Source organism: Vigna radiata, chromosome 1 (genome assembly GCF_000741045.1).
Source record: "Vigna radiata var. radiata cultivar VC1973A chromosome 1, Vradiata_ver6, whole genome shotgun sequence".
Lineage (NCBI taxonomy): Eukaryota > Viridiplantae > Streptophyta > Magnoliopsida > Fabales > Fabaceae > Vigna > Vigna radiata.
Genome location: NC_028351.1, coordinates 15704233 through 15729582, shown reverse-complemented (window position 1 = coordinate 15729582; position 25350 = coordinate 15704233). Strand labels below are relative to the sequence as shown.

The 25350-nt window shown below is 34.2% G+C and overlaps 1 protein-coding gene and 1 long non-coding RNA gene across 16 annotated transcripts; one reads left to right on the top strand and one right to left on the bottom strand.

Moving 5' to 3' along the window:
• Positions 1–289: 289 nt before the first annotated feature.
• Positions 290–18186, bottom strand: LOC106770375. Of its 14 annotated transcripts, none has more exons than XR_002669403.1 (5): positions 17226–18186; positions 16984–17103; positions 15242–15384; positions 12486–12587; positions 290–768 (listed from the first exon to the last, which is right to left on the bottom strand). It is a non-coding gene; the product is annotated as an uncharacterized LOC106770375 (long non-coding RNA). The 14 variants fall into 14 exon arrangements; XR_002669402.1 differs by lacking the exon at positions 290–768 and adding an exon at positions 1020–1233; XR_002669400.1 differs by lacking the exon at positions 290–768 and adding an exon at positions 3013–3346.
• On the top strand, positions 3355–15758 carry LOC106770366 (AUGMIN subunit 6-like). 2 transcript variants are annotated; one of them, XM_014656183.2, is made up of 13 exons: positions 3355–3721; positions 3809–3865; positions 3951–4045; positions 4767–4917; positions 5263–5388; positions 5532–5688; positions 6113–6173; positions 6256–6517; positions 12498–12623; positions 13621–13779; positions 13884–14130; positions 14468–14941; positions 15320–15758. In XM_014656183.2, exons 1-13 carry the CDS (start codon positions 3506–3508, stop codon positions 15391–15393), a joined length of 2205 nt encoding a protein of 734 aa, XP_014511669.1. In that variant the 5' UTR covers positions 3355–3505; the 3' UTR covers positions 15394–15758. The 2 variants fall into 2 exon arrangements, with proteins under 2 accessions (XP_014511669.1, XP_014511673.1); XM_014656187.2 differs by having other exon boundaries at positions 15226–15758.
• Positions 18187–25350: the final 7164 nt, after the last annotated feature.

Sequence of the window (25350 nt, the reverse complement as noted above, 5' to 3'; positions counted from 1 at the left end):
CTATTATACTAGTTCATTCAATCCTGAGCTGCATCTAGTCTCCCTTAAGAACTCTTAAGGGGTTTCACTAATCTTTTTCAAATATTACAAATGAGTATAAACCACTCTTGGTATACACTGAGTATTCTCAACCACTCCTAGTTACCAAGTATTATAAAGTATTCTTGGTTCTCGTAGTGAATTCTGACTTGTCCGAGTTTAACCATTCATGTTATTCAAGTGTTCTGAACACTCCTGGTATCAACCTTAGACAACCCACTAGAATGTTTAACTCTCCTAAGGTAAACAATACAAGTGTTTTAATTCTCTTCAGAATATCCAAACACAATCATTGTTTGTTTACAAGTACAAATTTATGCAACTCTTAATGAGAGGATATGTACATACAATGAAATATGCAAACTTGAAATTTATTCCTTTGTTTTATGAACATACTCAGATGATGTAAGTTTATTGAGAGAATAACAACGTAACGATACAATGGTAGCAAAAGTTCATCTATTATCTTGTGTGAGTCCTCCTTATATAGCTTTCTTTGAGATATGACTGTTAGAGAGAGTTGAACTTCTTGAGAGTTGGCGACTTTTCGTACGGAAATGTGTACTTTTTTGTGCCTTAGGAAGAGAATAATTACTTTTTCAGTAAGAGCTTCTATAGCTATGGTAGGACATAAAGCTTTAGGAAACATTCCTGAAATCTCTTCCTATTTCACAATGTCTTTCTAATCCACATGCCGCACTTTTGAGTAGATCTTACTATTGTCAATATCTGCATAGATAAAGAGAGAAAAACCATAACAGACAAGGTACAATACGCACATCCATTTAATGATCTATATGTTAATAGAATGTTGAAGGATGATATGTAATATGAGCGTTTAGTGCGAGTTTAAGCTTTTTCAAAGTAATGACAATTAATAAGATATGTAGCGTTTACCAATTCTTCCTCTTATACGTTCTTTGACAAATATTGTTTAACAAAGGAGATTTAAAAACTTGTAATAAAACTTTTCTTTTTCAAAGATGAAGTTTAGATGACGTAAGCTTAAGAGAATGTTGACAGTGTAAGAGAAATAATAAATCTTGATTATTATTTTCTTCACTTCATGTAGTCCGCTTTATATAGACTTCTTAAAAAAATATCCATTACTTAGAGATTGAATTTCACGTAGGGATGTTGCCTTTTAGTACGAGGTCAGATGCTACATTGTGTTTTGCAAAGGAAACTGTGCTACTTATACGGAAGAGACAAATAAAAGGCATAAAGGAAACATTATCAGAATATATTCTATCTCTTAGCGATCTTTTGATCTGATGCAAGACTTTTGAATGAGGTTTTGTACTGATTAGATCTGCACATAAAACAAGAGCATAACATAACAAATAATTGAGTACTATTTTGTAATGTATTAAAAAGTTAGTCATTTCTTAAATATTTAGGCTTTATACGTGTATAAACGTTTAGAAATTGTTTGTTTGAGTAACTTTCCACTTTTATAATATCGTTTATAGATATAACATTCAACCAACTTATCTTAGAAGATTTATTTGATAAATGTTATTTTGACACTTATTTTAAATTTTAATTTAAAATAAGATTTGTTTCAACAATCTTGTTTAGACGATATTATAAAAAATGCATAAATTTGAGACTCAATGAGAAAGTATAAAATAGAATGATACATTATTTAAAACTATTAATAAATTAATAAGTCAATCCAAATCTTAAAATCTTTAAAAATTGAATTGACATATTAATCTATGGATTTGTTAATTTACGTAAAGATTTTTTTTAGTTGGTACATTTTAGCAATGTAACAAATTTAGGTTACAAAAAAGTTCCTATTAAAATAAAAATCAACTTTAAATACAAGAGTATTTTAATAATTTTAAAATTTAATTTAAAAAAAAATAAAAATTAAAAGGTAATTATTAACTTTTATTATATATTTTTTAAAAGGTAGTAATTTTTTAAAATAAAAAATAAAATAAAAGGTAGTTGTTTTTTAAAATAAAAAATAAAATAAAAGGTAGTTGTTTTTTAAAATAAAAAATAAAATAAAAAGTAATATGTGATGTTATTACCTTTTATTATATATTTTTTAAAAGATAGTTAGTTTTTAAAATAAAAAATAAAATAAAGAGTAATTGTTTCTTAAAATAAATCTAAAACTTGTTACACTTATATTAAATGTACCCACTAATATTAATATATATATATATATATATATATATATATATATATATATATATATATATATATATATATATATATATAACTTGATCACGTAGAAGCCATGCTACTGTATATCATAACTTGATCCATTAAATATTATAAAGAAAAAAAGAAAATGGTAACTTTGAAGTAACATATACACATTGGTAATCTCTTTCTCTATTGTTACTGTCTTTTGAAGTAAATTATGACTACTACTTGAATTGAACTTGCAATTTAGATAAAGCAACTTAGCATTGGCAATTGTATACTCAGACAAGAATTGATCTAAAATCTCAGTTCAAAATACGACGAATTAAATAGGAAAAAAATCTATGAAATAAAATATTAAATTTATTTTATTTTTACTTTTTCACAATGATAATTCTGTTTACATACCCAACTTTCTTTAAAAATATTAAAATTATATTTTAAAATACCACTTAAAATCTTGTTTTGAAGCGAAACTTCACATTTTAAAAATGAATAATATTTTACAATTCAATTAACTATTTAAAAAAATAAAATCGAGTTTTAAAACATAATTTAGCTATATATCATAGATTTTTGAAACCTATCCAGTTATTAATTTTTTAAAATTATCCTCAAAAGATTTAAAATTCAGGATAAAAGAACTTCATTCTCGAGCTTTAAATTAAAGCCTATTATTTGCGTGAAATTATTTTTTTTTAGAAAAAAGTTTATAAAACCCAACAAAATCTTCATCCTTACATGCCTTTACCACAACTAATCAATACAAATTCAATTATATAATGATTTATTTCACGCAAAACATAATTAACCAATAAAAATCCAATTATATAACATTAATATATAATGATTTATTTTACGTAAAACATAATTAACCAACAAAAATCCAATTATACATCAAGTGGTACAATTTTCTTTTCCCGTCAAAACTGCTATAATCTTTTAAAAGCATTTATTTTTCTGTATTCAAATTTCGAAGAATTGGGCCGGCAGCGAACGACGACGTATCTTATTTACCAAAACGGTGTGTGTGATGGCAACCAATTTACAAAACCTAAACTTTCCGAAATTCCAAACCCACCCCTGCTTTTCAAATTATGGTACTGCTTCGCAATTTCGGACTTTCCCAGGGATCTCAACCCTGAAAATATAAAACAACAAAAATCAAAAATCGAAAACACAATTACACGTCACGATAGACCAGGATCGGAGGAAGAAAACGAAGCAACCGAAACACATACAGAACACCGAAGAGGAAGAAGAAGAAGAAGAATATAAAGAGAGTGTGTGAGAGAAGGTGATGACGATGGACAGAGAGAAGGAGAGAGAGATAGGGCTGGAGAGTGCAATGTACACGAATTGCTTGTTGTTGGGACTGGATCAAGCGATTATCGGAGTCGGAGCATCCAACGCGACTCCTCGGGTCGGGCATTTCCGTCACTCGAACCCTAAATTGGGGGAACAGCTTCTCTACTTCATCCTTTCATCTCTCAGAGGTCCAATTCAATCCGCCAAAGTATGTCTCAATCCACTTTCGGTACTAGTCTCGTTTCCTATATAATCTCTCCCGCTAACTCTAACCCGCGTTTTCTCGATCAACCAGGATTTCGACAAGGTCTGGCCCATTTTCGATTCCGCGCAGTCGCGTGATTTTCGTAAGGTATATCTATTTTGTTTTTTTTTTCTTTTGTTTCTATTTTTTTTTATGTAATTTGAGTAAATGTGTTTGGATGGCGCTGGAAAAGGTTGTGCAAGGGATTATTAGCGAGCTTGAGTCGCAGGGAGCGTTACCGAGGAGTAATTCAAGGGTTTCTTCACTTGCTACGTGCTGTGGACCTAGGTTAGTGTGTTTGCGTGTGATTGATTGCGTGATGATATGCTGATTTGTGTTTGCGTGTAGCTGGCTGTCTTGATCCCGATGAGTGGGGGTGAAATGAGTTTGATTTAAGGGTCTTGTCTTTTTAGCAATTTGGTGCATTATTGATGGATCGATATCGATAATCAGTGAAATCATGGACACTTTGTAATCTGCTAACAGTTTAAGAGTTATTTGAAGAATTGCTGAACTGAACAAAGTAGCTAGAGGTATAGAGTGTATGAGACCTTTCCCCTAAATAGTACTCATTACAGTACTATTAACGGTAAAATCATTGATTTATGATACTGAATGCTGGTCGGTAAAGACCTAAAACGAGCATAAGCTAAGTGTTGTAGATGAGTGAACATGCAAGACAGTATTGGGAGTTAATGCATTTGAGAGATGGTACAATTAGAATATAACCTAAACTTGTTTGTCATATGTGGAGAAGACTAATATGAAGCCATAATACGAAGAACTGATATGCTGGAAGACAGGTAAAGAGAGATTATGAAAAAATAATTGAATTAAAAAGGACCGATCTTAAAGACTTGGTTTATTCTGTCGGACCCAACCATGTGAGTTAAAGCTTTTGCTATATGTTTTAATAGTAGTCGGATATGGTAAGATGGTAATTGAAGCTCATTATTTCGATTTTGTTAATGACAGTTCTAAAGTTATATAAGTCTTCATTCTTATGTAGGTTTGTTGAGCTTCTATGGCGACTTTCTTTGCATGCTTTAAGAGAGGTTCATCGAAGGACATTTACTGCTGACATATCTTCTAACCCATTGCCCGCTCCATTGACTGATGTAGCCTTCTCACATGCAGCTACACTACTTCCAGTCACAAAGGTAATTGTGTTATTTCTTAAAAAGGTTAAGAACGAAGTGACTATTGTTATGGGGAATATCTGCATGAGTTGTTGTATTTGATGCCATTATATGACTAGTTTGGCATGTTTTCTATATATTGCCAAAGGGTCATTCTGGCTGTTCTGAAGTGTTTTTTCTCCTTCTTGTCTAATTGTTTTTCTAAATTGAAGTCGTACAAAGTATCAATAATACTTTGTCTTTGTGTGTTTCCTATGACTTCTTCTCATATGCAAATAGTGATGAAAATGGGAAAGAAGAGTTTTAATTTTTATGTTGATTCACTTGGTCTTTAAGTTACTCAATGGAGTCTTTGGTCTTAAACAGGCAAGAATAGCCCTTGAAAGAAGAAAGTTTCTTAAGAATGCAGAGATGGCTGTACAACGTCAGGCTATGTGGTCAAATTTGGCTCATGAAATGACAGGTGAATTTCGAGGCTTATGTGCTGAAGAGGTATACCAATTACGAAGTGCTTTGTACCAAATCCGTCTTGCATATGTTATGTATTGTGTATATAGTTCATATCCTCTTTCCCATCAGGAATATACCTTATGTATTTGTTACTTATGCAATTACAATATTAAATATGAATTCAGGCTTATTTGCAACAAGAATTGGAAAAACTCCATGACTTGAGGAATAAAGTGAAGTTGGAAGGAGAGCTCTGGGACGATCTTGTCTCCAGTTCAAGTCAGAATTCCCATTTAGTTTCAAAGGCCACTAGACTATGGGACTCTTTATTAGCCCGTAAAAGTAAGTGCAATTATTAATAATGCTTTTGCACTTTCCATGTCTAATGAATCATGTAATTCTAGTGAGTTTGATTTCTGGCATTATATGTTTACAATTGTATTTCTGTATTTATGAAACGAGTAATGGTAAGTTTTTGCTCTTCTCAGTGTATTCTAAGATGATTCTGCCATTTTTGTGGTTTAGCTATACAAAATTGTAAATTTTTGAAGTTTTTATTTTTACTTTATCATATCTGATATGCCTATTACATTTTCCATGATCAATGTTGATGATAAACCCATTGGTATTGGTAGTATCCTTTCAATTATGATATTATGATTCCTTGCTTTGTCTCTCCACGACCTAGAATCCTTTTTTTTATATAATTTTTTTACTGTTTTATTAAAAAGAGTAAGCTTATGATGATATTGAGCTTTTGATACAGGTCAACATGAAGTCCTTGCATCTGGTCCTATCGAGGACCTGATTGCTCATCGAGAACACAGGTAATCTTGTGATGTAGCCTGCCTTGCCTTTCCAATACGTGTATTCCAAATTACCAGCTTACGTTTTAATGAAAAATTTCAGGTATCGAATTTCTGGATCATCTTTGCTTGCAGCAATGGATCAGAGTTCTCAAGCTCCATATTCAGATGTATTATCTGGTCAGCCTGGAGATTTTTCTGCTATTGATAACAAAGAAGAAAATGATGGATCACATTTTAGCAATGAGACATTAACGAGGGTGGATGACAGAATTGGAAGAGTCCACCAAACTGTTGATGTAGCAGAGGTTATACGGCGATGGACCCATGCCTTGCAGCGTATCCACAAACAATCACTTCATCTGGTATGCCCTTATAATTCCTTTCTTTCAAGCATGATAGGATAGCTTCAACTTTGAGTTTGACATTATCTTGTTGAAGCCAAATCTGAACTCTGCAACTAAGACGATTTTTTATTTTAGATAATCTGTATTGATCTGAATGAAGAAAAGAATCAATAGAGCCTCCTTGTTTATCCCCAAAAGATGCTGCATTGAGCTATGCTGTCAAAGTTCACTCTCCAGTGTATTATTTTCACTCTGATGACACCTAGATGACCCTTAAAATCTGAAGCTGTTGAATTAATGTGAGAAAATAAGGGAGTAAAATAAAATGAGCAAATGCTCTTTAGTAAAATTGCTGGCTGCTAGAGTCATCTACTGGTTAACCTGAAGAACCCATGTCTTGCATGCTTTGAGGCAAGGAGTCCGGGTTCCTCTTTATTGCTTTGGGTGTCATTCTAACTTGGTGGATGACTATCTTTTTTCATCTCTTTTGTCCTCTGGTTTTGTTTCTTCATTTTTTGATCCATTTGGAGAAAAGGAGGTGAGGTTTAAATGTCAAGTTTAAAATACCTTGTCAAATTTTGGCTATTATAGCTGTATGTGTAATAAGAGACACTTATATGCTTACTAGTGATATGGTTTAAAAATGGTTTAATGAACTGCGTTTATAAATAGGGAATCATTAGTAAATTTAAACCTTTTGAGCACAAAACCCTGTAAAAAAGAACTTCAAGGACTGATATCATATTGTAATCAAGCACCTCATATTGCATTTTTTTAATTTTTAATTTTTATTATCATTTAAAAATCTGATAATGGTGATGTTGTGATATGTTTTGGGTTCATATCTGAGATGCCAACATTGTAAGATAGGAAATTTATTGATGTTGTAAATATTATTTTTTTTTGTTTCCTTATTTATTCCCTATTATGTGTAATTAGTATATTATCATAATCATGAAAGATTGAATCCCCCAATTCAGGGAATGAATTTATTGTCATAGCGATATAAAAGGAACCTTGTACACTGAGATTATTATCACAAAATATTAAGATTATTCCTCTCTTTTTCAAGTTGGCATTAGAGTTCCCAATCTTGTGGACCATGATTTTCCACTTTTCTCATTTTTCAACAGTCTTTTTTGCGACCCCTTCTTTTCATTCTGTCACTGTTCATTGCTGGATTTTTTTCCCAGCATCCATACTTGGTGTATCCTTGATTGATGTATTCTTGAAAGACTCGAGCCCTGAATCGTGGTCACACATGCTATTGAGTGTCAACATTTTGAGCACTTGTAAGCCACACGTTGCCTTACCAAAGTTGGAACATGGCGAGACTACCACCCCTGGACTTGTTGACCCCTCCTCTCTGTTTCAAGGTAGTCATGATTGTTGAGGTTGAACCCTAGGCAAAGCCAACCATCCATGTGCTCTTTCATGAGTGTGTAATTGATGATGTCTGGAGAAAAAGCTTCCATGAGCTGCTAGTAGCCTAGGTCCACCCCTTTAGTACTCTTGACGTTTAATGATCTTCTTGTGCTACCAATAGCTAATTGGCTCAATGGTTTAATTATCTTGTGATGGCACATTGTATTCGTAAGACATTGAAGGGTCAGAAGAGGTTGAGTCATATTGAAGGGAATGCTCTCAATGAGTTGGATCTTCAATTTGAGACATGGAAAGATGATGACTCTCTCTTCATGACATGGTTGTGGGGTAATATTGAAGATTAACTAGAACTATGTGCTCTTTTCCACCACTAGGAAAATATGGAACAATCTTCATCATACATGCTCTGTGAGGCAAGATATTTGTACGTAGTATGAGTTGGAAAGTAGAGTCTTTGGTCCCAATTATGATTCTTTTTCAATGACTGATTACTATGAAATTTTAAATAAATTAAATTGATTAACTAGGATTTGGAATTGGAAAATAATACTAATGTTCCTCCTTTTGCATGAACTACTTAAAGGTCAAGAATTTTGAATGTAATCCTGAATATTAACTTATTCGGGCTCAAATTCTTGGGAAGGAGACACTTCCATCTCTTTGAGAGGCTTTCTGCATTGTTTGGCGTGAAAGCATTGCCAAACATGAGGATGATTACGATGAATGAGAAACCTAGTGAAAGCATTGCCTTGATAGTTGACAAGATTCCAAAAGTTGGAAATTGAAATTTGGAAAAGATGCACACCAAGAGAGAGGAGGGTTAGTGTTGGCATTGTAAAAGTTGTGGCCATACAAAGGATACTTGTTTCAATGTTGAAAGACAATGTTTTCTCTAATGAAAAAATAGATTAGAGGTAATGTATTATGTTGTTAGTGTCACATTTAAGCTGCGTTCATAAACTTCTCTTCAAATTTAAGCTTTTTGAGGTGTTGCCTTAGCTATATAAGCTCACAAGTGACTAATGCCATTGTCCTGTATTCTACTTTTGCACTTGATATTTCCACAACATTTTTATTACTTTTCCATGATATTAAATTATCTCCAATAAGAACACAATCCCTTGAAGTGAAGTATCTATCTATTGGTGCTCTGTCTTGTCACTCCTAGAATACTCAACAATTTAAGTATTTCCTTTACCTTCATAAATAAATAATAAAGATTTTGCTAGGAGCATTCCTAATTTGCTTTAGAATTTGTGTGGTCACATCCCAATGATCTTGACGTGGGGGGTATAAGAATTGACTTACTACGCTGTGTACAAATGCAATATCAGGACGACTCATATTGTGCTAATTTTGCTGACCAACTAATTGTCTATATCTCCCATGGTTACAATACAACTCTCCCCGGTCAAACACAAGTTTGACACTTGGATCCATTGGTGTGTTAGCATTTAAAATATGGCTAAACCATCCTTGGATTGTGCAACCAAGGAAATACTTCAATTGTCCAAATATTGTCTAGAACCGTTGATAAAAAATTGTTAACTTATCTTCTTAGTTGGACAATACTTGCTTTATCACTACGTGTGACAACAATGGCATCCGCATGTACAATGAGGTAAATGAATCCTCAGAATGTTATCAAACTCGGTTATGGCGACGCCATGGTGGAAACTAGTGGCACTGTTGCAACCTGCTGCCACAATAAGGCATGCAAAGCGGGTTTCTCGTGGTGACCCATGGCGGCCATTTTTTGCAAAACGACCTGTGGGTGCAGAGCGGATATGGCAGAAAAGGTGGGGCTGTGACACTAAGAAGAAAGAAAGGTAGCAATGTGAAGAAGAAAGTAGAGAAAAAATCCTATTCATGAGGGCAAAAGCGTAAGGCAAGAAGAAGAAACCCTAAATGCAGGGTTGCTATCTTATTTTTGTCTTCTGTTGGGTTTAAAGCCAAACTGATTCATTGTTAAAATTTGGGTCAGGCCTACTAAAAACTTATTCAACATTAATACACACGCTTCTCTTCTTCAGCCTCACTACCTTTTGCCTTGACCTTGTTGCTTACAAGCAGTGCCCCCAATGCCATCATCACGTTTTGGGTTTAACAGGGTACTACATATGTTTTGTTAAGGATTATGGAAAGGTTGCCAAGCCCTTGACAGAGTTGTTGAAGAGAGGGCAGTTCACATGGACAGAACAGGCCAGTGCTACTATGGCCAGGCTGAAGGAAGCCATTACCACAACGTCGGTGCTGACATTACCTGATTTTAATCAGCCTTTCCATATAGAGTGTGATGCATCAGGAGGAGGGATTAGGGCAGTTCTCACCCAAGGAAAAAGACCTATTGCTTTCTTTAGCAAAGCATTGTTGGAGGGGTCATTGAATAAATCGATATATGAAAAGGAGCTTATGGCTTTAGTCATGGCTATATAGCATTGGAGGCCGTATCTCTTAGGACAAAGATTTGTTGTTCACACTGATCAAAGAAGCCTTAGATACCTATTAGAACAACGCATCACTACCCAGAATCAGCAGAACTGGATAGCAAAACTACTAGGGTATGATTTTGAGATTAGATACAAGTCAGGAAGCACTAACAGAGCTGCAAATGTGTTATCCCGAAAGAAAGAGGAAAATGGAGAAGGTGAGAAGTAATTGAGGGTGGTAGCAAGGCCTTGTTGGGGAATTTTGAGGGAGGTTAAGGGGGATGAGGCATTGGCTCGGGTGATAGAAGATATCAGGAAGGATCCCAACTCACATCCAGCTTTCACACTGGAACATGACCAATTACATCATAAAGGAAGACTTATGATCTCTACTAAATCAACTTGGATTCCCAAGCTCATAGTCGAGTTCCACATGACAAGCACAGTGGGACCTTCTGGAGTTTACAGGACCTACCGCAAGGTAGCCCAGTCGCTTTATTGGTTAGGGATGAAGAAGACGGTTACTAACTTTGTTGCTAGCTATCTGGTATGCCAACAACATAAATACCTAGCCTCCTCCCCTCAAGGGTTGTTACAACCTTTACCCATACCTCGCGCTATTTGGGAAGAAGTAAGTATGGATTTTATAGTCAAGCTGCCCAAATCTCAAGGATATGATGTTGTGCTAGTGGTGGTGGACTGCCTTAGCAAATACAGTCATTTCTTACCTTTGTGACACCCTTATTATGCCCGCACCATAGCGGAAGTATCTTCCAGGGAGATAGTCCATTTGCATGGGGTACCAATCTTCAATTTTAGTGACCGAGACCCATTGTTCTTGAGTGTTTTCTGGAAGGAGTTATTCAAGATGCAAGGGACACAAATGAAGATGAGTACTGCCTATCATCTTGAATCTGATGGGCATATGGAAGTATTAAACAGGGTTTTGGAGGGTTATTTGAGATGCTTTTGCTCAGAGCAACCAAAAAGCTAGAGTGTAGTGCTTCCTTGGGCTGAGTATTGGTATAATACTAACTACTAGTGTGCTGCGAGATGTACGCTGTTAGGGGCTGGCAAGTATATGAGAGAAGGAAGTATAGGAGGGAAATAGAAGGAGACTGAACGGTAGAGGACAGGGGCCGAACGGTAGAAAGGGGGGAACATGATGGCTGAATAGTTAACAATAGGGAGCGAGCTGGCCAGATGGTAGAAGGTGGAGAGAGAGCTGACCGAACAGTAGAAGGAAGGGAGCAAGCTGACCGAACGGTAGAGGACATGGGCCGAATGGTAGAAAGGGGGGAGCAGGATGGCCGAACGGTGAACAACAGGGAGCAAGTTGGCCGAGCGGTTGGAAGCAACGAGGAAGCATCCTAACTGTCACAATAGTTAGGATGGGCGGGAAATTAATTAGAGTAACAAGAGAGATATTCAGCAAAGGATAATTAGAGTAACAGCCATATCTCAGTATATTATTACGTATAAGTTAAATATAGTGAATAAGGCTAAAGTTATTTGTATAAGATAATTATAGCAAATAGGGTTATTTTCTATTATTTAGTACCTTTTTGGGAGGGAATTAATTAGGATAAATAAAGGGGAAGCCTAGGGTTAAAGGCATGCTTTTGATTTGTGAGTTTTGTAAGAGAGGTTAGGTTCTGAGGTAACTGACGGAGATCCTGCTCTCAATTATTGTTTGTTTTCTTTGATTCAGTTATTTCAATTCAATAAAGAGGTTTATTCAGCTATTTTAAACTTGGCATGGTCTTATGCATTTTTGTCTAGGGAGAAAGTCCTAATTTTGCATGATTATGAAATAAATCTCCCTTTTTTCTATAATTATAACACTGAATATATACCTTTGGAAAAACATAGAACTATATAATCATGATAAAGGTTCTTTTCTTAACATTGTTGTTTTGTTCATGAGTAAGTTTTCCCGAATCATTTTAGTGTGTGTAATAATATAGTTTTTGTTTTTATAGTCCAGACTTTGAAAATTAAGATAATGAAACTTTTTTGCTCTAAATACTTGGTGATTATTATTAATTTTAATTATAGACCATGATTATTTTCTTTATTATTCAGTTGATAAAAATAATGACTAGTAGTAGGTTGATCCATGTCATATTTGGTTATCTTATTTATTGCTTAGAGAAACATCTAAACCATACCATTGTCTGTAGTCAAAAGCAAATGATGGAGAGGGTCCAGATATATTGCGCAGTGGACAGGAAGAGGGTTCGAGTGGCCATGCTGAGTCTTTAGCAGCAACCCTTGCAGAGCATCAGCAACATTTAGCTAGTTTCCAGGTAATGCATTAAACTATGTTTTATTAAGCTAAATTCTACTAAGGTTGGATTTCTTTCTAATGCAGTTTATACCAACTTGATGTTTATCTGCAGAAGGAGAAATGATGTACATGTCCTTATTTTTTTTACGAAGTTAATTGTCCTTTTTGGGACTTTTATTGTGCATTAAATTATATTTATTTACTGGAGAATTTACTTTACTTGGGAATGTATTACTTACAAAAGTGGACAAAAAGTTTTGTTGAGATTTTTTTAGCATGCCCTTTGTGTGAGGGATTAGATTTATATATAAATTCTTACATTTTTTAGTTGGTGGACGGAAAATTTACTTTGCTTGTGAATGTATTGTTTATAAAAGTGGACAAAAAGTTTTGTTCAAATCTTTTTAGCATGTTCTTTATGTATGAGGGATTAGATTTATATTAAATTCTTACATTTTTTAGTTGGTGGACTGTATCTTTAAGATGAAAATAGACCCTTTATTTTCCTTGTTTGCTGACAGCTTCTTGTACATAATTATTGCTGTGTCTGTGGGCAATGTATTGATGCAAGTAGATGAGTAAAATACAAGTTAGCTTATTATTCAGCATATATCTCTGGTCATGGAGGCGTTGCATTCTCTTTCAGTTAGCTGCTGGTTTTACACTTAAACATTGATGTATATTTTAAGCCTACTTTGCTCTACCTCGTCATCTTTTTTGCAGTAGGAATTGAGTATTGTTAGAATATTTTCTCTATTTATCATCATTATTGTGTCTAGTATATATATATAGTAGTACCTAAGTCTGCAGCTAGGATTATCCTATTTATCATGTACTTTTGTATCACTTTCTTATATATAGAATGAGAGTGAGAGGAATCTTTCAAGTTCTCGAGAATTATTTTACGGTTTCAATCTCAAGTAGTATCTTGTATAGAGTTGATCCTTAAATGTTGTTCCTATACAAGAAAGATTCTTCTCCTAGGAATTTCACACAGTTCCATGTTTAATTTGCAGGTTCTTATTAACCAACTCAAGGACGTTGCTCCAACCATACAGAAGTCCATATCAGAGTGTACAGAAAAGGTTAACTGTATAGCTGCAAATCTACCACCAATGAGTAGACACAATGGTCGGTCAACATCACCTATACAATCACAGAGTAGTGGGAGGATGGTATTCTTCTATTTTAGTATAATGTGGTTTTGTTGGTTTAATCCCTTCACAATATCATGTCTGATTTTGCCCCTATTGTTTCCATATCACTTGACATTGTTTAGGACAATAGCACTGATGATGTTAATGAGGTGACTTCAAGATTATCTAATATTCAGCTTGACAAGGTTTCTATTAGTCCTCCCACTTTAAAGCTTCCTAAATTGTTTAGCTTGACCCCATCTTCTGGAAAAGCTGGAAATGTCCAAAGGCGCCAGAGTAATGCCCCTCAAACCAGCCAAACTGAGAACCTCTCTGACAGCAAATCTCTGGATCCTCCATTAAATAATGAAGTAGCGAGTTCAGCTGAAGGTATGCTTTGTCGTCCTAAGAGTTTTGTCTATGTTTTGTCATAAAACATCCTTGAGCCTCCACCCAATTTATGCTTTTAGGAGAGTTGGTGCTTGACATCGTATGAAAAGCCTCTTTGACCAAGTGGTTCAGAATTCAACCCTTGGATTATTCCCATTCTTTGTAATTCAATTAAGCTTCAGCACAAAGGAAAGTGAGTTTGTGCACCGTCCATGCTTATCCTTAAAGAACTCTTGCTTGAGCTATGTTAAGTTTTTATTGAAGCTTATGATATTCTTTTCAAGGGCATTTCATCGTTATGTTAGAAAAAGTGGCTGATAATGGCTTTGTTTTGTAGAAAGTGACAGTTTGTATCTCCAGAATTTGAAGAGGTCGGTAAGAGAAGCAGCGCTGTCATTGCGGTCATGTAGTTCAGATTCATCACGGGATAGTCAATCTGATGGAAGTTCTGAGCACTTCTTTGTCCCCCTTTCAGAAACCAGCTTTTCTCATTTAGATGCCGAAAAAGGGGGAGTTTCATTGAGAAGCAAAAGATTATTTGTATCACAAATGGATGATTCCTTTCTTGAGAGTCATGCATCCGGTGGGCATGGGATGAGCAAGTTTGGTGAACTTCCAGATATGTTGAATGATTTGGAAAGGCTCTCTGATTATGACAATGTAAATGGGTTTCTCTCGTATACTGGTTCAAATGCAACATCTGATGCTCAGCGGTCAATTTTTGACTTTGAGGATGCACAGGATCAAGTCTTCTCACCACCTCTGTTAATGGATTCATCACTTTTGACAGGTTCATTTGCAGACTTGCTCGGTATGTTGAATTTTTCACGCACTGTTTTGGTTCTTAGCACCTGATTTTTTTTTAAATGCTTTGCTACTCTGAAATACAGAACATGAAGTAAACTTTCGGGGAGAGGGAGGAGTGATTTTTAAAAACATTTTTTGTTTCTTTATTCTTCCTCCATAAAAAAGGTTGCCTATGTTCCATGTTTTATAGAAGAAATTACATTTGCATACTTTTAATCAAGTTTGATGAATTGATCATACACTTCTTTAATAAGGATATATTTTGATTTTGTTTGGTTGTTTGGGTAGAGGGACGAATATGTACCTGTGCCTCCTTCATGCAACATGGGCTTGTGCTCTCGTATGTTGGTTTTTGAGTTAGGAATTTGTTGTTGCATTGCAGCCCCCTTGTCGGAGACCGAAACGGCCTTGATAGACCACTGGAAACTTTGTAGACAAGCTGCAAAACTAAATTGAAGAAAGTGCATAATTGAGCGGTGGATTGGTATTCTTTTGTTGAGATGTACACTCCATTCACCTTTTAGTATAACACATTGCTTGTATGACTTTATTCTTTGTTTGGCATATTTTAACCATCTATATACAATTGATGCCCTACAATTGGGAGGGAACCATGAGTGATAGGATACAGGGTGAGAGGACTTAATGGTTTAAAATAGAAGGTGGAGGAATTCTATAAATAAGACTCGGTTATGTGTCAGGGGGTATCGAGTTTTTTGTTGTGTAGGGTTATGCCCTCAGCCAGGAAGGTTATGCTCCCAACCCAGTCATTGTAAAATAGCTTTCTTTTATTGTGAATAATATAGAAGACCTATTCTTTCTTTCTGTTTCTATCTTTTGAGTGAGTTCTCGTTAGGTTCCAAACCCAGGAATCTAACAAATTGGTTCGACTTGCCGTTATTGAAGTGGGGGTGAAGGATCAAGGAGTTGTCGGATTATCAAGAAATTGCAAAATCATCAGGAGCGTTGCCGAGTATCCTTAGGAGACAAGTGTCAGAAAATCAAGAAGGGATAAAAACGTTACCAAGAAATTGTCGTTTCGAAGTGGGGGCGCCAGATTCCAGAACCTGCCGTTTCAAGAAACTGCCATATCGAGACATGTCGTCGGAATTGTGTGGGGGTGAAGGAAATTGCGATTGATAGAATGAAGGCGCAGAAAGGAGCGCTGCAACCAGATTATGCAACAATATGCCAAGATTATAAAGCAATATGCCAAGATTTGCGAGAAATCATAAGGAGGTTGGGTGGTCGAGGCCACAACTAGGAAGGCCAACATTGGGACCGACGAGAGGAAGATGAAGGAGAGAGGGGATGAACGCCAAGTGCAACCCTGCGGGAAGAAAAGGGTAGAACTACCCACTTTCGAAGGGTTTGATCTGTTAGGGTAGGTATCCAAGGTAGAGAAGTTCTTCAAGTTGCAAGGTGTGGTAGAGGGAGAAAGGGTGCGCCTAGCAGAATTCACTATGGAGGGGAGCGCGGGTTACTGGTTCAGAGCTTGGAAGGAGAAAGTCAAGAATCGTTCTTGGGATGGTTTGAAGGAAGCTCTAGTGATAAGGTTTGAAACCTACGTTGAGCGTTTGGCAGCATCCAAACAGAAGGGGACGATGGTCGAGTCTGTACAAGACCTCAAGATGTTGGTGGGTTGCAGGTTAGATGACGAGTCCTTTGGGGGACGAACGTGAGGAGTGGTTATCGAGCGGTCTGAGGCCGATCGCCATAATCCAGGACGACCGGTCGGTCCAGGCCATCAGTGGCCAGAAAAGAGTCGGGGGATGGTTATTTTGGGGGAGGATTAATCAATTAAGGCTATAGTCTTTTAGATAGACCAATTAGCAGCAAACTAAAACAACATCAACATTAGTTTCCATGCTCAAATTGCACAATTTATTTCCCATCAAGGCTATCATCAAAATAGGCAATTCATACATGCTCAAATTGCTCAAATTGCAAACTTTACAATCCAAATTCAATTATAATTCACTCTCTGTTCATAAGGCAATTAACAGAACACAATGAACATGGCAAACACAAGAGGATGAACTTTACCTACTTGGAAATGATGAACTGTTGGACACTTGAGTGTAGCCCTTTTGCAACCAACTTTAACCCACTGTGTTGGAACCTTCCACACGTTTTGTGCTCAGCCCCTGATCGAAACCCTAAAACCTTGTACAATAATAGATAAATTACATTAGAAAAACGTAACACCAAGAAATATTAATCATTAAACTCCCTGTTACCAAGAATAGGGGCTCAACACATTCATGTTCAATCAGAAACCTACTTACCTTGACAGTAGGAGAAGAAACACAACACAAAACCTCCACCAAGATGCTTTAGATAAACCTCGCTCACATAGCACAAAATCTCCACAGTAGGGATTGTCGACACCCTACCTCGACGACAACCTCCTCGACAACAAAACAAAAGATAACAAGTAAGCCTTTACCTTAGAATAGTCGTCAACGAAAACCCCTCAACCGTAGACTAAACCCCTAACAAAGATGACAGAAACGCACCACTGAGCCTTGTGTAGAGACTCCAACATCCTCCTCAGACGACCAAACGAGCTCGAAGCCACCTCACCACCACCAAACGAGCTCGAAGCCACCTCACCACCACCAAACGAGCAAAGGAGAAACAATTTTTTCAGACTCAAGTGGATTGGGAAACGAAGAAAGGGAGTAGTGCTCCAAGAAAGAAAGTTGGCTCGAAGAAGTGAAATTGACAGAGGGAAAACCAAATTGGTATTTCATATATCACCGAAACGACGGGTCACAAACCTTCTGTAAGAAGGAAAATTTAAGAATAAAACATTTGGGTTAGAAGGATTTGGTTCAGAAAAACAAAATAACTCAGTTGCATTTGTTGTGTGAATGTATTATGGATTAGTGGGTTGGGAGAGAGATAAAGAGAATAATAAATTTGTTTATGCAGAGAAAAAATGTTGGGTTGGAGAAGGTGTATGGGAGAGAGGATGACGTGGAGAAGCAACAACGTTGCGACATGTGGAGGCAATTATATCAATGGTGGAGGCAACTACTTGAGAGAATGTTTGTGAAAAAAAAAAAATGAGGAGATGAATGAAACAAGAGTGAAATTAGGAATTTTGACAAAAGTGGTGAACTAACAGTTATGGGGAGGACTTACTATGACGAGTCTTCCTAAATTTGTTATAATAACTTTTGAAAATAATTTCAATTTTTGTAGAAATAAGTGAATTTCGTCTCTTATAATAAATTTTACTTTTTCAGCTATTATGATGGGTCCTTTTATCAGTAAATGTCATGGATTCCACTTTTACCGGTTATCGTCATGGATTCCACTTTTTTTACTATTGAATTATGTTATATATAATAATAATCAAAAGTTTAGATTTACTTCTAACATTAATTACAATTTTGACTTTTCTCTGATTAAATGAGGATTGGTAAATCTTTTGCAAGCACAACAAACATTTATTTGCAGAAGACGAGTCCAGAGAAAACAAAACACACATTTATTTGCAGGTCGAAAGAAATAAAAGTAGTTGTTGAAAGAAAGATGGAAGGAGTTTCTGGAATTGAAGTATCTTATTAGGTACCTCTTTGACTTTGTAAATATAAATTTTAATATAATTTATACTTTATTTTAAATTATTTTAATGACCAATATTAAAATAATAATTTTCATTTTTATCAATTAAAATATTTTCTTAACCTATAAATCCCACTTTACCATTCGTTATTTTTCGTAAATTTTTACCTCAAAATGTTTTTTTTCCTTAATTCAAATAATCTTACTTTTATCTTTATTTCTTCATAACTTCATCCTTATACATCTTTATCAAATATGGGATGAAGTTATCAAAGTATTAACTTTCACTTTTTCATCTCTATGGGACTTACAAGAGGGATGTACATTCATGTTTACCTATAAAAATTCTGTCAAGTTGTATAAATTATAACGTAATATAATTAATTATTTAATATAATATAATAACAAAATATAAATAATAACAATAAAATTTAAACTAATAATATTAATAATAACTTTATAAAATAATAATAAATCTATAATACATTATTTATAGCAAAAATTATAAAATAATAATAATATTAGTAAAAATTATAAAATCTATACAAAAATAATAATAAATTTATAAAATGATAATAATAATATTAGAAATATTAATACTAGAATAAAAGTAATAAAAAATTAAATATTTTCTAATAATAAATTAATTTTGTAAAATAATGAAAAAATTATAATTTAAATTTAATTTATAATGATGAGAGAAATTTTGTAATTTTATAATTTTTTGAAAAAAAATTTATCAATTAAATCATACACAAAGTTTCAGAAACTTTTTTTTCTTTTCACTTTCAACTAAGTTTTTCTTAGTTCAAACAATCTCACCACTCTTTCCCTCCCCGTGTTTCATTTTTCAGTCTAAATCCATACATAATAGAAAAACACCTACAAAATTTGTCATGATAACTTTTGTACATAATTTCAATTTTTTACAAGCTCAATTTATTATGATAATTTATTATGATAAGTAAATTTAGTTTCTTATAATAAATTTTACTTTTTCAGCTTTTATGATAGATCCCTTTTATCTTAATAACGTACACTTAACTTATTTTTACAACACTAAATTTTATATAGGGTTAAATATATTTTTAGTCCCTATACTTTGGAGCGATTTTGGGTTTAGTCTCTCTTTTAAACTATGGTACAATTTAGTCCTTCAACTTTAGAAAACTCTGGTTTTAGTCATTTTTATCAAATTTTTTTAACTTTATTTGTTGTTTCAAGCATGTTTCATTATAGCATTTGGATTGTTTACATTATCTGACATATTTTTACTTCAATGTTAATTGAGAAACGCGTTTGAAACAGTAAATAAAGTTAAAAAAAATTCGGTAAAAATGACTAAAACCAGAGTTTCCTAAAGTTGAAGGACTAAATTGTACCATAGTTTGAAAGAGGGACTAAACCCAAAATCGCCTCAAAGTATAGGGACTAAAAATATATTTAACCCTTTTATATAAAAAAACTTTATTGAACTTATATTAAATTGCATCCTTACACTTCTTTTAAAAAAAAATAAAAAAGTTTTTTATTATTATTATTATATATATGAAATTAATTTTTGTTAATTTTTAATTTAGTTTTGATAGACGGAATATAATACACATTCTTTATAGAATCTTTAACAAAAAAAATTGACAAAGAAAATTTTTCATACAAAATACACAATTTTTTTTCGTGATAGCAAAGCCTCTTCTCCCTGCCATCCCTCTCACAGTCTTCCGCCCGCGGAGGAGGAATATCCCTCACATAGTCTTTTAGCAGTTTTCTAGTATTCTTGCTTTCTTTGTAGGCTGCTACATCTTGGTCAACTTTCTATAGCTTCATCGTTCTTCTCAATTGGATGAGAGTTAATTCTTTCCTAGCTTTTGCGCGTTCCTCATTCAAATGTTCCATCTTTTTAACTTTGCGAGGATGTAGTGTGATAATGTGTATGGATCAATGTCCAAAGAAAGAGTTTGAATTAAAGTAGCAACCGAAAAAGGAAGGGTCAGTGGAGTTTCTTTTATCCGAAAAAAAAGAAGGAAGAATTTCTTCGGGAGTGAGTGATTGATTTTCGAGAGAAATGTCCGTTTTAGAGAAAAGAGAGGAACGAATGTGAGAGGAATGTGAAATTGGAGATAGACAAGAAAATGTAAAAATGAGAGAGAAAGAGAGATATTATGACTAATTTTTAAAACTCAGTCATAATATATCAAAAAATTTTAAAACCTTATGACAGATGTTCATATATATGTAATAATAGGTTTTGAACTTATTTACAAGTTTGCCACGGTATTTTATATTACGACTGATGTACAAAACTACGTCATAATATGTTTTAAACTTATTTACAAGTTTGCCACTTGATAACGGTGGAACATACCGTTATCCGAGATGCAATTTTGATACTAAATCAACCTTTATTAACTTAGAATCTTGTTTTAACTCACATTTTTGCTTTAGTTTTGTGAACAAGTGAGTAGAGGATATACTTAATGATTTTATCACTAAATTTCCTTAATTTTGTAGGTTATTGATATGATTTGGAAAAAAAGCAAAAGATCAAGAAGTTGGAACCCAAAAAAGACAGAAACAGTACTAGACTAGACTGAATGGTAGGATGCATGAGAGTCCAAACCGAACGGTTACTGAGACAGACCGAACGGTAAAGAACACAAAGAAGACAGACCGAACTGTTCATAACAGAGACCGAACGGTGTGAATATGGTGGAACTAGGCCGAACGGTATGAGCAAGAAACACAACTTTCGTACAGTGTAATTGAGGACCGAATGACTAGAGAAAAAGATAGACAAACCGAACGATTTGGAAGCCGAGAGATGTGCTAGAAGATTTGCCGAACGGTAAAATAGTGAGACCGATCGGTCAACAGTGAAATCAATCAGTCAAGTTCATCTGCTGAGCGTCAATTTCTTTTGTCTCACGCCTGAGCGCCACCGCTGAGCGTCAATTTCATCTGTCTCACGCCTGAGTGCCACCGCTTAGTGTCGCAACCACCACTAGGGCCCTTTTGGGGCACTAAGTGCTGACATTATGGGCTTGGACCCGTTTTCTGTTATTCTTTTGATATATTTTGGGCTTGGACTCATTTTTTATTATTTTTCTGCCCTATTTAAAGACTTGGACGTTTTAGGGTTGATATCTCTTGATGGCATAAGCACAGAAACACACGTTTTGCTCCTTTAGAGGCAAATTTAGGGATACGGGAGCTCTCCTCTTCGGTTTCTAGGATTTTTCTATCTCTTCCATTCCATTGTTCATCTAGTTTCTCCATGATAATGGGGAACTAAACTTTATTTGTTGTTCGGGAAGATGTAACCTATAAATTCTCATGTATTTGAATTAATTTATATTACAAATGCTTCTTTCATTTATTGTTAGGGTCTTTCCTCTATACTCTATGCTTGCTTTGTTAAACTCATTCATAGCATGATAATTGATTTTGTCGATATGGAAACATACGGGAAAATCTAGATTTGGGGAATCTAGATCTGGGGAATCTCTCCCAAAAGCAATATTACCTAGACATAGGGATAGGAGGGTTGGTTTCCTTTAAGCTTCTGTGCAAATGTAATGCATAATTAATTGATAGGGATACAAGACATTGTGAACTAGTAATTAAGAGTAGGCTTTCTTCACTGAGACATTGGGTTTTAAGTAATTTAGAAAGTGGCATTAACATTTAATGAAGAAGAAGAATTTTTATATGCATGAGAGTGGATGGGTGAAATCTAAACCCCAACAACATATTCATCTCATATTCTACAAATCATCCATCCACTTTTATGCTTATCCTCAATTGATCAAATTGCATTCATGTTTATTTTATTGCATTTGCATTCAAAACCCCAAAATATTGTTTTCAGTCTCAATTGGTTAAGCAAAAGCACAACTCTTTAGTGTCGTGACTCTCTTGGGAAACGATATTTGGTCTTACTATTTATTATTACTTGATACGATTCGGTACACTTGCCGAGGTATTAACAAGTTTGTTTTGACTCTGTTTTCGGGGATTAAAAGTTGTTTATCACCACTGCGTTTCATATTATGACTGATATACAAAACTACGTCATAATATGTCTTTCTCCAGGTTGTCCAATTTCTTGTTCAATGCTTGTAGGTTCTCTTGATTTTGCTGATAAAGCTATTGTGTTAGCGATTCAATTTAGGCTCTCATGGTCTACAACTCTTTGTCAATGGAGTTGCTCATTCTGTTGGATCAACATTGGGATTAGTTTTGGATAATTGTCATTGGATTGAATTCCATCTCGTTTTATGAACCAAAGGACTTCGACACCAACGCTTGGCTTCTAGTGGTGACCATGAAAGGGTGAGATTGAGGAGTAGTTTTACTAGGTCCAATGATGTATGCAAAATGTTGTTAATAGAATCGAAACCGTAAGCCTTTCGATAGGTAGCACGATCGAAGTGACTTGAATGCTCTTAACACCTAGAACAAAGAGAGAAGATCGTAAAAGACTTTTCGATGCTCAAGTCCGTGAGAGAGTTTTAGGATTTATATAAGTATAGTAGTGAGTATCAAAATTTTATTGTATACTCGAGGGAAATACTACATGTATTTATAGGATTTTTGGACTCTATGAAGTAAAAGGTAATAAAAACTTATCACATATATGATAAATGGGCATGATAATAATAATAATTTATTATTTAACCAAATTAGCCATATATTATGCTGATATATGATATAAATGGATATTTTTTATGCAATCAAACTATTGAGATTGACTATATATTATGTTAACATATAGGAAATCTACCAACAAATATCTATGGTAATATTATTTAGCATCTTTAAGCTAATAATGTTGAATGGGTCTTCTTGAGCCATACTTTTTAATATATTTGTTAGGTTGGGTCAGTCATAAATTTTTCAATCCCAAATTCGTCCACATCGTTATGTCAATCAATGCATTTGAGATATTGTTCAGTTTGGAGCTTGAAACTCCTTTGTGATTTTGTTCTTAAAAGAGACCTTAGAGGGTTGATGGAGGAAAATGTATTTGAATTGACCTTGACCTCGACTCTTAAGAGATATATGACTATTACACATGTACCGAACATAAGGCTCATAGTCGAGGTCTAAAAAGGGAAATCGTTTTCACCCCCACAGTGGACACTAATCAACCGGTCCTAAATTCATCGAGTGATATTGTTAGGATCAATCACCATATATGAGATATTGTCCGTTTTAAAGTTTGAAATTTTATAACTGTTTTTGTACTTTTTGAGAGAGAAAATGTATTTAAACTGAGTTTGATCTCGACTCCTAAAAGATATTAAATTATTTAATGTATTTAAATAAATGTTAGAAAAACTCGTTAAAAAATCATTAATGATAAAATATATACAATAAAACACATTAAGTTTTTTTTTCCACCAAATTTTAATTTTATAGTTAAAAACCAAGTCTTGTATATTTAAAATATAGTTGCGTGATATTTAATTTACCTTATTTGTACAATAAGAAAATAAGAAAGAGGTATTATGGAATTTTAATGTTATGATGTTTTAAAACATAATAACAGAAAACGTTCAATAAAACTTATGAGACAAACTAAACTCTATTCCATGTCTTTGTATTGCTTAAGAAAAATAAAATTAATAACGTCAGTAATATATATATATATATATATATATATATTTGTATTATTTTTTAATCTTTTAAAAAATTGTGTTGCATGGATTACTATTGATATTGATAAGTAAAAAAAAATTATGGATTCTATCTCACAATGATATGGATTCTTTTAGTTCTAGATTTTATGTATTTTTTAGTAGTTTAGTTCTTCCTATCAGATTTCATCATACCTTGATCACACTTCAACAACAAACTAGAATTAAAGCCACTTAAGTTCTGTGAAAAACCACTTTATTTGATATGTGGTCCCCTGTATTACCACAAGTGGCTCCTTCATTTGAATCACCTATCCAAAATCCAAATTTCTTTCGCGTAATCGTTTACAGGCCACTCGTAAACGATTATAAGATTGTTCTTGGCAGCACGATCTTCACCAATTCAGCTAACTTGATCAACTCACAAACACTTTTTTATTCTTGTTTCACAAACATTATCACTTGCTAAAAATGGAAGTTCATAATTAAAAATCTTTAACAAATCAAATTATAAACCAGTTCAATAACATAGGCAATTAAATTGCAATTATAAATTACATAACTTGAACAAAATAGGTTTAATTACAACATCCTAATATTGTCCTATTACTCAAGTATTATAAACTGAATACAATAATCAGTGATTTTTTATTATAAGTACTAAATTTCCAGTGTATAGTGTCCTTAGCGTTTGGCTCTTGTAACGCCTTCTTGATCCCATCCTCATATACGTCTTCAAAGGAGGTTGGTTGTTGGACATTTCACTCGGGGAAACAAAGACACTGTTAATGAATGGTTCTGCACATGGCGCACTTTGTTGACCATAATCTTTAGTTGTTGAAAAAGAGTGACGAACGGTCAACTGCTCAACGAAAACAATGCCAATATAAACAAAAAAGGAAAAACCCAAAACCCAAACCGAGAACAAAATAGAGGAACAACGCATTTACCTTGGTCAAAGGAAAATGCTCACCGGAACTTGCCATTTTGACCACCGAGAACGACAACCAACTAGGACAACAATAAGGAAAATGGAGAACAAGAACGAAGGAATTAAAGTAACAGAAAAAAGGGAATTAAAAGTAACAGAAAAAAGGTACAAACAAAGTCCCACATCGGATAAAAGAAGAGACAAACATGAGTTTATAAGCACATAATAGATACCTCCATTAATAAGATGGATATGAGGAACTTATGT